Raw genomic sequence first — 12,416 nt, forward strand, 5'->3', positions numbered from 1 at the left:
AGCAGAAGAGACTCTTTACAGCTAAAGATATTATAACCTTCTACAAAGAAAACATTCCAAAGATTTTCCCTTCTAGTAGGTATAGCTTATTGACTTGTCTTTCCTCTTTCAGCAACAATTTACTTTCTGAAATGCATGCATGATTCATGGAATATAGATAAATTTGTGCAATATACATAATGTTGAGCGACTCAATGTAGGAATGGGATTGGAGGCCTGTTATGTTGGGTCCTAAATACACAGGAGAATACCTGCATAGCAAAATCCGAGAACTACTTGGTGAAACAAGGCTTCATGATACAGTAACAGAAGTGGTGGTTCCTACATTCGACATTAATTTTCTTCAGCCAACCATCTTCTCTACAAACGAGGTATACATAACGATATGGCTTATAAAACTTGTTTGATTTTTTATTTTGTTACTTTGTTCATTTCAAAGTGAACCAGCTGAGGTACTTTTTAAAAAGTAAATTTGTAAATAAATAATGCCAACTAAAGTTTACTTATGAGCTTTACAACATGTAGGCAAAGGTGGATCCCTCAAAGGATGCGCTGTTATCGGATGTCTGTATCAGCACTTCTGCTGCACCAACATATCTTCCAGCACATCAATTCACAACTAAGGATTGTCTCGGCAAAACACGGAGCTTCAATCTTGTTGATGGAGGTGTTGCTGCAAATAATCCGGTAAATATTTCTTTCACAAATAAATGCAACCAAATAACAAAACAGCACTCCTACGTACAGTTTGCCTTCTTTTATAAAACCTTTTTTTGCTCCAATAGTTTGAAGCCATGTCTACAAGAAAACACTATGATTGAATAATTTGATAAATCCTGTATTCTGCAACCAACTATACTTTATTATTAGTGCCCAACTCTCATATGTCTTAAGTTGATCTGGTTGATATTTTCTTTAATATGTTTTATTTTCTTTCTTTTTGACATATCAGACTCTTCTTGCTGTGAATCACGTCACAAAGGAGATTTTGATACAAAGAGGTGATTATTTCCCTGTCAAACCAAGGGATTATGGAAAGTTCCTTATCCTCTCTCTTGGAACGGGATCAGCAAAACAGGCACAAAAGTACAAAGCAGAGGCAGCGGCCAAGTGGGGCCTGCTCGGCTGGTTAACCCATAATGGTTCAACCCCCCTGATCGATTGTTTTAGCCAAGCAAGTGCTGACCTGGTTGATATCCATGCATCTGTTCTTTTTCAAGCATTGCATTGCGAGGAAAATTACTTGCGCATAACGGTAGGAAATTAGCTTGATAATTGATGATATTTTCAAATTATTTACTTTGTTTGAAGCCCCAATATTAATTTAATTATTCAATCTTGGGTCATTGTAGGATGATTGCTTGGAGGGCACCGCTGCATCGATGGACAATTCATCTAACGAGAACTTGCAAAAACTTGTCCAAATTGGAAATGAGCTTCTAAAAAAACCGGTGTCCAGAGTGAACTTGGAGACCGGAAATATTGAACCTGTGGTGAATGGTGGAACAAATGAAGAGGAATTGACTCGGTTTGCCAAGATACTCTCTGATGAGAGACAAATAAGGCTTCTGAGGATGGAAAATGGCAAATATTAATAAGGGATACATATTGAAGAAGAGAAAATATATACCCTCATAAATAGCTACTCAGTTATATTTTGTTCGCTATAATAATGCTCAAGTTTCATTCATTAATTAATTCATTCACCTATCTCTCTATGAGTATATTGATTCAGTTTTTATTTATATAAAGTACATACTTTTCATGTATAGATAAAGCTATGTAATGAATTGGTGCTATTGATTTGATGTCTACAAAATTGTACGTGTTTTACCAATTAGTTACCTTTTATCAAATTTCTTTTTTTTTTAGCCTTAATTTTTTCTATATATGATAGTCTTCGCGTGTTCATAGAAAAAAATGATCATGCAGCATACACTACTACATAAAACATATTTATACTATTTCCCTTTAATTAGTATCAGATGCCTATGGTATCGATGATTTGTAACTAGAGTCAGTGCCGTAATTACTTGGAAATTTTTACTAATTGTTCAGGTCTAACCAACCGATTGTATTGATGGATCCCTCCTTAGACATTAGTGAATTTTATCCTACATTGGTTTTGAATATCTTCAACATCGGTTAGGTTTCAGGGATCATTAGCGTTTAGGGGGTCAACTTAATTTACCATCGGTATTCTCATGTGAGCCATTGGTATTGTCTGAATCAACACCAACTCTTTCTTATATTTAATCGATGACGATATTTTTCAGGGGTAGTGCTATAAATACATGGAACCTAGGTTCAAGTGTACAACAATTCAAATATTCAACCGATGGTGATGTTCTAAATATACTAAAATTCTAGCTCTCTCGAAACCCCATGATCATTCCCTTTCTGTCTCTCAGTCACTATGAAAATTATTTTTTTCCCACAATGGCGAAATCAACAATATTCCTATCTCAGCATCGCAACAAGAGACCTCCCTCACGATTAATTTCTTAAATTTTTATGCTAGATCTCTCTCCTATTTATTTATTTTTGTATCTTTTAATAGTTATTTAGATTGGTTTGCTTAAATTGAAACTAGGGTTTGCTCTCTCTAGCTAGTTTTCTGAAATTATCTAGGGTTTGTACAATGGCTGAAATTATCAAATTAGCAATTAGATATGGCAATGAAGAGATATCGCTCACCTCTTTCTTTCTCACTGTACTCTAATATATGGATTCGCAATGAAGCGAAATTGTGACTTCATCAGCAATTTGTCCGATCCAATTCTTCTCATAATTTTAGGACTGCTTGTGATAAAGGAAGCGGTATGGCATCATGAATTGATAACAATCAAAAGGTTGAAGTTGATGGCATGTGGCCATCAAAAGTTCACATCTCAAGCTTATGGACTTTTGACTTTTCATGAATTCTTTATACAGTGATCGGTCATAATCACCGATTCGCAAATCATTACATCATCATATCCCCAAATAACTCAATGGCCGAGTTACCAGAAATTGAACTTTCCACGAATAAGTAATAACTAAATTCCCGAGTTACCAGAAATTGAATCCAGATGAGATCACAAGCCGCGAATAGCGGTGTTCATTTGACTGGTTTAATTTATTTGATTTTAAACAGATTCTTCAAATTTAATGTATCTTATCAATCAATGGAACCAGAATTTAATTATTTTGATTATTTCGATTGTTTGTTATTAAGTTGAGGAAATTAATTGATTAATTTAGTAAGATTTTTTTAAAATAAAATAAAATCTTATTAGTTTAACTCAATTTTAACCGAACCTAAAGCATCCCTAATTAATCTGCACAGCGGTGTTGCGATATGGTCCACAAAAGTAAATCGACACGGTCAAGTGTCAATTCCTCACGCTCTGCAGAATTGCAGAGGGCTTCACACGCATGCAGGCATATATGCAGCTCACAGTCTCACACGAAGAAACGAAGCCAGCTGGTCCTTTTTGGGTGTACAACGAAGCCCATGGGCCCAAATATCACAGAGCTAACATCTACAAGTGTTTTTTTGGTGATTTGACTTTTCCTTCATTGTAACTTGGCTCGTTTATATCATCTGATTTTTCAAACTATCCCCAGTTTCACAGAATTAGTCTTTACTACAATTAATTAATGCTCTTGACTACTTCGATGCATGACTAGTTGTACCTTTCTCCTGCCTATATAATGCAAGCAGAAAGCACACCTCTCTTCCTCCCACACTACACAACTAAGCAAAGCCAAGAAAAATTTAGAAGTAACATACGCTTCAAGACTTCTAGTGAGAGTTCAGAGGTAACAAAATCATCTCTAATGAGTTCTTTAGGACTGCGCGTTCCTTCAACCAAATTTCTAACTAACAGAACTAGCAGTCCGTCTACACCAAAAACTCCACCATCAAGAGGCAACATAGTGACGATACTAAGCATCGATGGTGGTGGCGTTAGGGGACTCATCCCTGCTGCCATCCTTGTATTCCTCGAATCTAAGCTACAAGTGAGTTATTATTTTATTTGGAGATTAAGTATTATATTTATCCGAGTTTGTATTGTGAGCTCAGCAAACTAGTTCATCAGATTTATTCTAAATGGTAAAAAGAAGCATTTATTACACTCTTCTGATTGCTCGAGATCACGGAAATATTATTGTGTGATTATCATCTTAATGCATGGAAAACAAAGTAAGGTGTGTATAAATATATAGATGTATAGTATTGGAACAGTATCACCAATATATAATAATTAACACCTGGAGCCTACCTAATTTAATAAGACAATTGTAGTAATACAAGTCTGGCAAATAAAGATCGATTTACTTTCACATCACGTAAATGAAGTTTCTGTTGGCTATTCTTGCATACGGCCAGTGACACAATCACAGAGAGAAAAACAAAAGACAGATATTTGCGATGCTTAAAAAAACTACCTGCATCATTTTCTGGTTTTTCTTATATATACAAATCATAACTGCTATAAGAAAGGTTACATCCACTAAATAAAAAACTGGAATCTAAATAACTGCTCACTAAGAATAACCTCTACTCTATTCTTAGCCATCCGTTAGGATTACTCTTGACAGTACACTTTATCTAAAAACAGAAAACTTAAACTTCTGCTAGAATTAAAACAAAACGTAAACAAAACAAACTGAAACATAACAACAAGATTAATTCTATCATTCTCCTCCTTAAGCTTGTTGTTCTTTATTGATGTCCAGTACACCAATCTTTCCTCTCATCTCCTGAAACTTTATCCTTCCCAGTGACTTCGTTAGGATATCGGCACGCTGGTCTTCGGTACGAACATGCTGAACTTCAATCAATCCCGATTCCACACAATCTCTTATGTAATGAAACCGAGTGTCAATATGTTTACTCCTCTCATGATGAACTGAATTCTTGCTTAAGGCAATTGCGGACTGATTATCGATCTTTAGAACCACTTTCTTAACCTCGGTCTTAAGCAAATCAGCTAACAATCGTCCCAACCATACTCCTTGACACGCTGCTGCACATGCAGCGATGTACTCTGCTTCACATGAAGACAGTGCAACCACTTTCTGTTTCTGTGAACACCAACTGATAGGATTTGACCCAAAGAAAAACATCGAACCTGAGGTGCTTTTTCTGTCATTAACATCACCTGCTAAATCGCTATCAGAATATCCAATCAGTTCCGGATTTTCTTCTTTCTTCTCATACACACAACCGAAATTCAATGTTCCCTTCACATACCTTAGTATGTGCTTTACTGCTGCCATGTGTTCCAGCGTGGGTTTCTCCATAAATCGGCTTACCATTCCAACGGCAAATGCCAAGTCTGGACGTGTGTGCAGTAAGTATCTCATACTGCCAACAATACTTCGATACAAGGTTACATCTACAGGAGGTTCAATGCTGTCCTTGTTCAATTTCAGACGGGGCTCCATAGGAATCTGTGTTGGGTTACAGTCCTTCATCCCACATTTCTCCAGTACCTTCTTTGCAAAACCCGATTGCTTTAAGGTGATTCTTGTTGGAGTCTGACACACTTCAATCCCCAAGTAATAGCTAAGTAATCCAAGATCACTCATGCTAAATACACCTTTCATCTGAGATTTGAATTTGTCAACACCTCGAATACTCTCTCCGGTGATGATCAAATCATCTACGTATACTCCAACAATTAAATTACCTTCCTTTCTCGTGTACACAGCATGTTCTAATAGACATCTCTCAAAACCCAGTGCCTTCAAAGACTTATCCAACTTGGAGTTCCATGCTCTAGGTGCTTGTCGCAAACCGTACAAAGCTTTATACAGTTTCAGCACCTTATGCTCTTCTCCTTTTATCTCAAAACCCGGTGGCTGCAGAACATACACATCCTCCTCCAATTCACCGTTAAGGAAAGCGGATTTTACATCCATGTGATGCACTTGCCACCCCTTTTGTGCAGCGATTGAAATCAATAACCGTACAGTTTCCAATCGAGCAACAGGAGCAAAAACTTCGTCAAAATCTATCCCGTGCTTTTGAACATACCCCTTTGCTACTAACCTTGCCTTGTGTTTGATTATTCTCCCTTGAGTATCTTTCTTCAATTTAAACACCCACTTCAAACCAATTGGCTTATGTTTTTCTGGTAAATCAACTAACCTCCATGTTGCATTCTCCCGTATGCTGGAAATTTCTTCTTCCATAGCCTTTCTCCATGCTAAATCTGTTCTTGCTTCTTCATAATTCGCAGGCTCCTCCTCTCCTAGCAAACATAGCCCCGTATAGTAAAGGCTTTTGATATCTCGTGTTCCTCTTGGCCCTATTTCCAAATCCTCTGGATGGTTCAATTCGGATGCCCTCTGCTCAACAGGAAACGACACTGGAGTTTGTGCATTTCCAGAGTCGAATCCATCTGCTCTGTTGCTACCAGTAGGTGTATCCTCAGGCTGGTCAGATTGATTGAACTCTTGCTGTGGAGACGCCATATTAGGATGCAGCATTTCTTCCTCAATTCGTTGATGGGCAGCAGCACTTGAATCTGCAACAGGAAAATTCAGAACAGTAAAGATATCCTTTGCTGGTCTAGATTCTGTAACCGATGAATCAGTCCAGTCCCACTTCTTTTCTTCATCAAACACGGCATCACGAGTCACTACCACCCTCTTTGTCTTTGGATCAAACATCCGATAACCCTTGGTATTCAAATCATACCCAATAAACACCATAGGTTTGCTTCGATCTTCTAGTTTCGGAAGGTGAGGTGTGACATTCTTCACGTGAGCAATACATCCGAAAACCCGCAGATGTCCTACTCTTGGTTTTCGATTGTAATAAGCTTCATAGGGAGTTTTATCTACTAGACTCTTGGTTGGTGCTCTGTTCAGCAAGTAAATTGCCGTTGACACCGCTTCTCCCCAAAATTCGCCGGGAACACTTTTACTTTTCAGCAAACTTCTTGCCATGCCAACCACTGTCTGATTTCTCCGTTCCACAACACCATTTTGCTGCGGAGAATAAGGTGTAGTAAGGTAGTGTTTAATACCATTTAATTCACAAAAGCTCTTGAACTCATTTGATGTGAATTCACCACCACGATCACTTCGAAAGCCTTTCAACTTACACCCCTTCTCCATTTCGGCTGCAGCTTTGATCCTTTTAAAACTTTCGAACGCCTCGGCTTTGCTTGAGATCAGAACCTGCCACATAAACCTTGTGCAATCATCGACAATTAGCATAAAATAACGCTTTCCTCCATTCGTAGTCGGTGTGATTGGCCCGCACAAATCTACATGCCATAACTGAAGAGGGTACTCGGCTCTGAAATTTGATTCAGCAGGGAATGGTTTTCGTTGTTGTTTTCCAATCAAACATCCATCACAAATGCGATCTTCATGATCTATCAAGGGCATGCCATGCACCATCCCGTTCTTACCCATGATTTTTAAAGCATGAAAATTCACATGACCATACCTTGCGTGCCAGAGCCAAGCTCCTTCTTTGCTTCTCGCCAGGAGGCATTCTGGATGGGTTGGAGAAGTACGCAAAAGGTATAACCGATTCCCAGATCTGGTCACTTTGACTAGCACCTTCTGTGTTCTGTCCAGGATAGACAGTACTCCTCTTTCAATCACTATCTTACATCCATTCTCATCTAACTGCCCAAGACTAATTATGTTACTTTTTAACCTTGGAATATAGTAAACGTTAGTGAGTAATCTGTGTTCACCAGTGAAGCATTCAAAGAGTATCGAACCCCTTCCTTGTATCTCTACTGTTGAACCATCTCCAAACTTCACAGAGCCTCTGACTGTAGTATCAATCTCTGCAAATCTTTCAATGCAGCCGGTCATATGATTGCTTGCGCCACTGTCCAAATACCAGGTTGTGTCCAGGTTGCTGACAGCCTTTAGCGCTATTTCATCTTCTTTTAGCACCTTTCCTTCCTTCGGTATTGTGTGGATAAGTTCACAGGTTTCAGTCAACAACAGTGCTGGTTCGTCATCATTATTCTTTACAATCAAATTAGCCTTTTCTCTTCTATTTGGTTTGGGACATTCTTTAGCGAAATGACCATAATCATTGCAATTGTAACATTTCACCTTAGCAATATCAAACTTTCGTGGTTTTCGATCATCTCCCGTGTGATCAAAGCCTCCTCGGCCTGCACCTTGACCACGTCCACGGCCCCGACCCCTTCCATGTCGGCCTCCTCTTTTGGTACTGCCCGAACCTTCTTCTCTTCTACCTTTTGAGAACTTAGCCTCCCATTCGGCTTGACTAAGAAGCAACTGCTCCCCTGTGCCCTTTGTATGATGCCGCCCCTTTAGCCCTTCTTCATATGTTCTCAATCTACCAATTGCTTCAGAGACTGACATCGTGTCTAAATCTCCAAATTGCTCAATTGTTCCGATGATCTGAAGGAACCGATCTGGAACCGAACTGAATAACTTCTCTACCACTTCAGTATCTTCTAGTTTTGTGCCAAGGGATCGGATCTCACCAACTAATCCAATCAACTTCATCGAATACTCATTCACAGTTTCCGATTCTTGCATATGCAATTTGTTTAGTTGCCGTTTCAGGACTTGTACACGTGCCTTCTTGACACGATCCTCGCCTATACGCATCTCCTTGAGAGCGTCCCAGGCCTCCTTGGCCGACTGTTTCTCTGCGATTGCCATCATCACGTCGTCCGGCACTGCCTGAGATATTGCAACCATCGCTCCTTGATCCTTGTCCTCATCTTTGACCCCTCCTTCTATCACAGACCAAACTCCCAGCGAACGTAGGACTATCTTCATCTTGATAGCCCATATGCCGTAATTAATCTCGCTTAACATGGGATATTGGATCGGTATAGAGACACTTTTGGCCATGGGAACTGCAAGTGTCTTTGATTGATCTCCTTCATCACCGGCCATTGCTTTGACAACCTTGGCTCTGATACCAAATGTTGGCTATTCTTGCATACGGCCAGTGACACAATCACAGAGAGAAAAACAAAAGACAGATATTTGCGATGCTTAAAAAAACTACCTGCATCATTTTCTGGTTTTTCTTATATATACAAATCATAACTGCTATAAGAAAGGTTACATCCACTAAATAAAAAACTGGAATCTAAATAACTGCTCACTAAGAATAACCTCTACTCTATTCTTAGCCATCCGTTAGGATTACTCTTGACAGTACACTTTATCTAAAAACAGAAAACTTAAACTTCTGCTAGAATTAAAACAAAACGTAAACAAAACAAACTGAAACATAACAACAAGATTAATTCTATCAGTTTCCTCATGTTGAGATGGTTTTCATCAATTTTCTTTCATTACTAATTTTATAGAAAACTTGGTCATAATTACTTCTTGTACATGTACTTGTAGGAACTTGATGGAGAAGATGCAAGAATTGCAGATTACTTTGATGTGATTTCAGGAACTAGTACCGGAGGTTTAGTGTCGACCATGCTTGCTGCGCCTAACGAGCAGAAGAGACCTCTCTTCTCAGCTAAAGATATAATAACCTTCTACAATGAAAACATTCCAAATATTTTCCCTTCTAATAGGTTAGCCATACTGACTTCCCTTTACTCTTTCGGTAAAAATCTACTTTGTAAATGCAAGACTCGTGGTACGTATGTAAATATATGCAATATATATACATAATGACGAGCAACTCCTAATGTAGGAATGGGTTTGGAGGCTTGTTAAGCAGTATAATTGGTCCTAGATACACAGGAGAATACCTTCATAGCAAACTCCGAGAACTGCTCGGTGAAACAAGGCTTCATGATACAGTAACAGAAGTGGTGGTTCCTACATTCGACATTACTTTTCTTCAACCGACCATCTTTTCTACGAATGAGGTACCTAAAAACATATCGCTTATAAATCTTATATCTGCATTTTTATAGATTTGTGCATTTAAAAATGAAACAGCCGAGCTGTTTTCCACAAAAGTAAATTTGTAAAATTAAGAATGTCAATTACAATTTGATATATGAGCTTGACAACATGTAGGCGTTCGCGGATGCATCAAAGGATGCTCTGCTATCGGATGTATGCATCAGCACTTCTGCTGCTCCGACATATCTTCCAGCACATCATTTCACGACTAAGGATCGTTTCGGCAAAACACGGAGCTTCAATCTTGTTGATGGAGGTGTTGCTGCAAATAATCCGGTATTTATTTCTTTCACAAATAAATAAAATCAAATAACAGAATAAACATACTGCATACTAACAGTTTGACCTCTTTTATAAACTGTTTTGGCCCCAATAGTTAATCAATTTATTCCACAAAACACCATCACCGAATAATTAAATAAATCCCATATACTGCAACCAAAAATAATTTGATCTGATAAGTGCCCAACTCTCTCAATTCTTAATTTAATCAGATTAATATTTGCTTCTCTGTATTTTATTTTTCTTTCTTTGTAACATTTCAGACACTTCTTGCTGTAAATCATGTGACAAAGGAGATTTTGGTACAAAGAACTGGTTATTTCCCTGTCAAGCCAGTGGATTATGGAAATTTCCTGGTGCTCTCGCTTGGAACAGGATCAGCAAAACTGGAACAGAAGTACAAAGCAGAGGCAGCAGCCAAGTGGGGCCTGTTCAGCTGGTTAACCCATAATGGTTCAAACCCCCTGATCGACTGTTTTAGCCAAGCGAGTGCTGACCTGGTTGATATCCACGCATCCGTTCTTTTCCAAGCATTGCATTGCGAGAAGAACTACTTACGCATACAGGTAGGAAATTAACATGATAATTGATGCTATATTCAAATTAATTAGTACCATTGAAGCTCCAATATTAATTTATTCAATCTTGGGTTATTGTAGGATGATTGCTTGGAGGGCACCACTGCATCGATGGACAATTCATCCAATCAGAACTTGCTAAAACTTGTCGAAATTGGAAATGAGCTTCTGAAAAAGCCGGTGTCTCGAGTGAACTTGGAGAACGGAAATATTGAACCAGTGCTGAATGGTGGAACAAATGAAGAGGAATTGATTCGGTTTGCCAAGATACTCACTGATGAGAGACGTATGAGGCTTCTGAGGATTCAAAATGTCCAATATTAATAACCGATTAATTCTTGAAGATGAGAAAATATATATATACCATCTTATAATTAAATAGCTATTCATTCAGAGGAGGGTTCAAATGCACCCAAATTTTTGTGCACCCAAATGCACCCTATCTTTCAAATCTTTTTTCTCCGTTTTCAAAGTATAAATAGTCAATCCGAACCGTTAGATGCGATCTATATATTAAGATGTGCTTGGAGACCAAATTTTACATTTTTTGGAATTTGTTTACTATTTATTAAACCACTTTAAAAATCGCTGATCCAATGGTCCAGAAAATGTAAAATCAGCGATTTTCAAAGTGGCTTAATAAATAGTAAACAAATTTCAAAAAATGTAAAATTTGGTCTCCAAGCACATCTTAATATATAGATCGCATCTAACGGTTCGGATTGACTATTTAGACTTTGAAAACGGAGAAAAAAGATTTGAAAGATAGGGTGCATTTGGGTGCACAAAAATTTGGGTGCATTTGAACCCTCCTCTTTCGGTAATTATGCTCAAGTTTCAATCATTATAATTATTTTATCTCTCTATATATGTGTTTATTGAGTCAGTTTTAATTTATTTCAGATACATACTTCTCATGTATATATAAAACTATGTAATGAATTGCTGCTATCGATTTGATGTCCACATAATTGTACGTGTTTTACCAATTAGTTATCTTTTACCAATTTAATCTCTACATACTTTTCAAGCTCCTATTTTATTAACCACAATTAATTACAATTGTTCAAAAGGTCTAGAAAAAGAACCCTAGTGTGGATTAACATATGGATAAAAACAAAAAAGCAGGGAAAGAAACAAGAAAAAAAAAAGAGTAAAGAAAGTCAAAATTAACAAAGTACATGAAACAACGAATGAAAAAGTTAATTTTTTCTTTCATAAAATTCTTCAATCTTCATTCTTTATTCTTCATTATTTAGAAAGTGTCACTGAGATCTAACTTCTTTAACCAAATCGTTGACAATTTTATATTGTTCTCTAAACAATTGAGCACATCGTTCTCTCCAAAGGACAAATAACAAGATGAGAATCAATGCTCTGTCTTCTTCTAATGACCTATTTACCGATTTTGCTATGATATCATTTTCAGAAGTCAAGAAGCTTTGGTAATTTGGCAACAACCTGGTCTCCACCAATTGATAAACTTCCCTTGACATATTTACAAATAGAATAAAAATATGGGGTGTTCTGTTCCAAATTTTGTATATTTTTTAGCCTTAATTATTTCTTTATATGATAGTTTTCGCGTGTTCATTAAACCGCATAATATTTTGTTAGTTTCCTCTAAGCACACCTGTAACAATTTCTTTTTTAAAGATTTTAGCCAAA

At 37.6% G+C, this 12,416-nt stretch overlaps 2 protein-coding genes across 2 annotated transcripts; both read left to right on the forward strand.

Moving 5' to 3' along the window:
* Positions 1-206: 206 nt before the first annotated feature.
* LOC144552709 (patatin-like protein 2) lies at positions 207-1,819 on the forward strand. The gene is made up of 4 exons (XM_078300704.1): positions 207-371; positions 526-687; positions 953-1,255; positions 1,353-1,819. The coding sequence occupies exons 1-4, from the start codon at positions 222-224 to the stop codon at positions 1,593-1,595; spliced, it is 858 nt and encodes a 285-aa protein (XP_078156830.1). The 5' UTR covers positions 207-221; the 3' UTR covers positions 1,596-1,819.
* A 1,847-nt stretch (positions 1,820-3,666) lies between these two features.
* On the forward strand, positions 3,667-11,197 carry LOC144552710 (patatin-like protein 2). The gene is made up of 6 exons (XM_078300705.1): positions 3,667-4,005; positions 9,367-9,548; positions 9,671-9,848; positions 10,003-10,164; positions 10,434-10,736; positions 10,830-11,197. The coding sequence occupies exons 1-6, from the start codon at positions 3,697-3,699 to the stop codon at positions 11,070-11,072; spliced, it is 1,377 nt and encodes a 458-aa protein (XP_078156831.1). The 5' UTR covers positions 3,667-3,696; the 3' UTR covers positions 11,073-11,197.
* Positions 11,198-12,416: the final 1,219 nt, after the last annotated feature.

This window comes from Carex rostrata, chromosome 4 (genome assembly GCF_964058835.1).
Source record: "Carex rostrata chromosome 4, lpCarRost1.2, whole genome shotgun sequence".
Taxonomy (NCBI): domain Eukaryota; kingdom Viridiplantae; phylum Streptophyta; class Magnoliopsida; order Poales; family Cyperaceae; genus Carex; species Carex rostrata.

Bases quoted from the DNA above. Each gene is read 5' to 3' on its own strand.
- LOC144552709 (XM_078300704.1), top strand. From the start codon at position 222: ATGTTGGGTCCTAAATACACAGGAGAATACCTGCATAGCAAAATCCGA. The intron at 688-952 runs GTAAATATTTCT...TTGACATATCAG, and splicing joins GTGTTGCTGCAAATAATCCG to ACTCTTCTTGCTGTGAATCA. The intron at 1,256-1,352 runs GTAGGAAATTAG...GGGTCATTGTAG, and splicing joins AAAATTACTTGCGCATAACG to GATGATTGCTTGGAGGGCAC.
- LOC144552710 (XM_078300705.1), top strand. From the start codon at position 3,697: ATGCAAGCAGAAAGCACACCTCTCTTCCTCCCACACTACACAACTAAG. The intron at 9,849-10,002 runs GTACCTAAAAAC...GACAACATGTAG, and splicing joins CCATCTTTTCTACGAATGAG to GCGTTCGCGGATGCATCAAA. The intron at 10,165-10,433 runs GTATTTATTTCT...GTAACATTTCAG, and splicing joins GTGTTGCTGCAAATAATCCG to ACACTTCTTGCTGTAAATCA.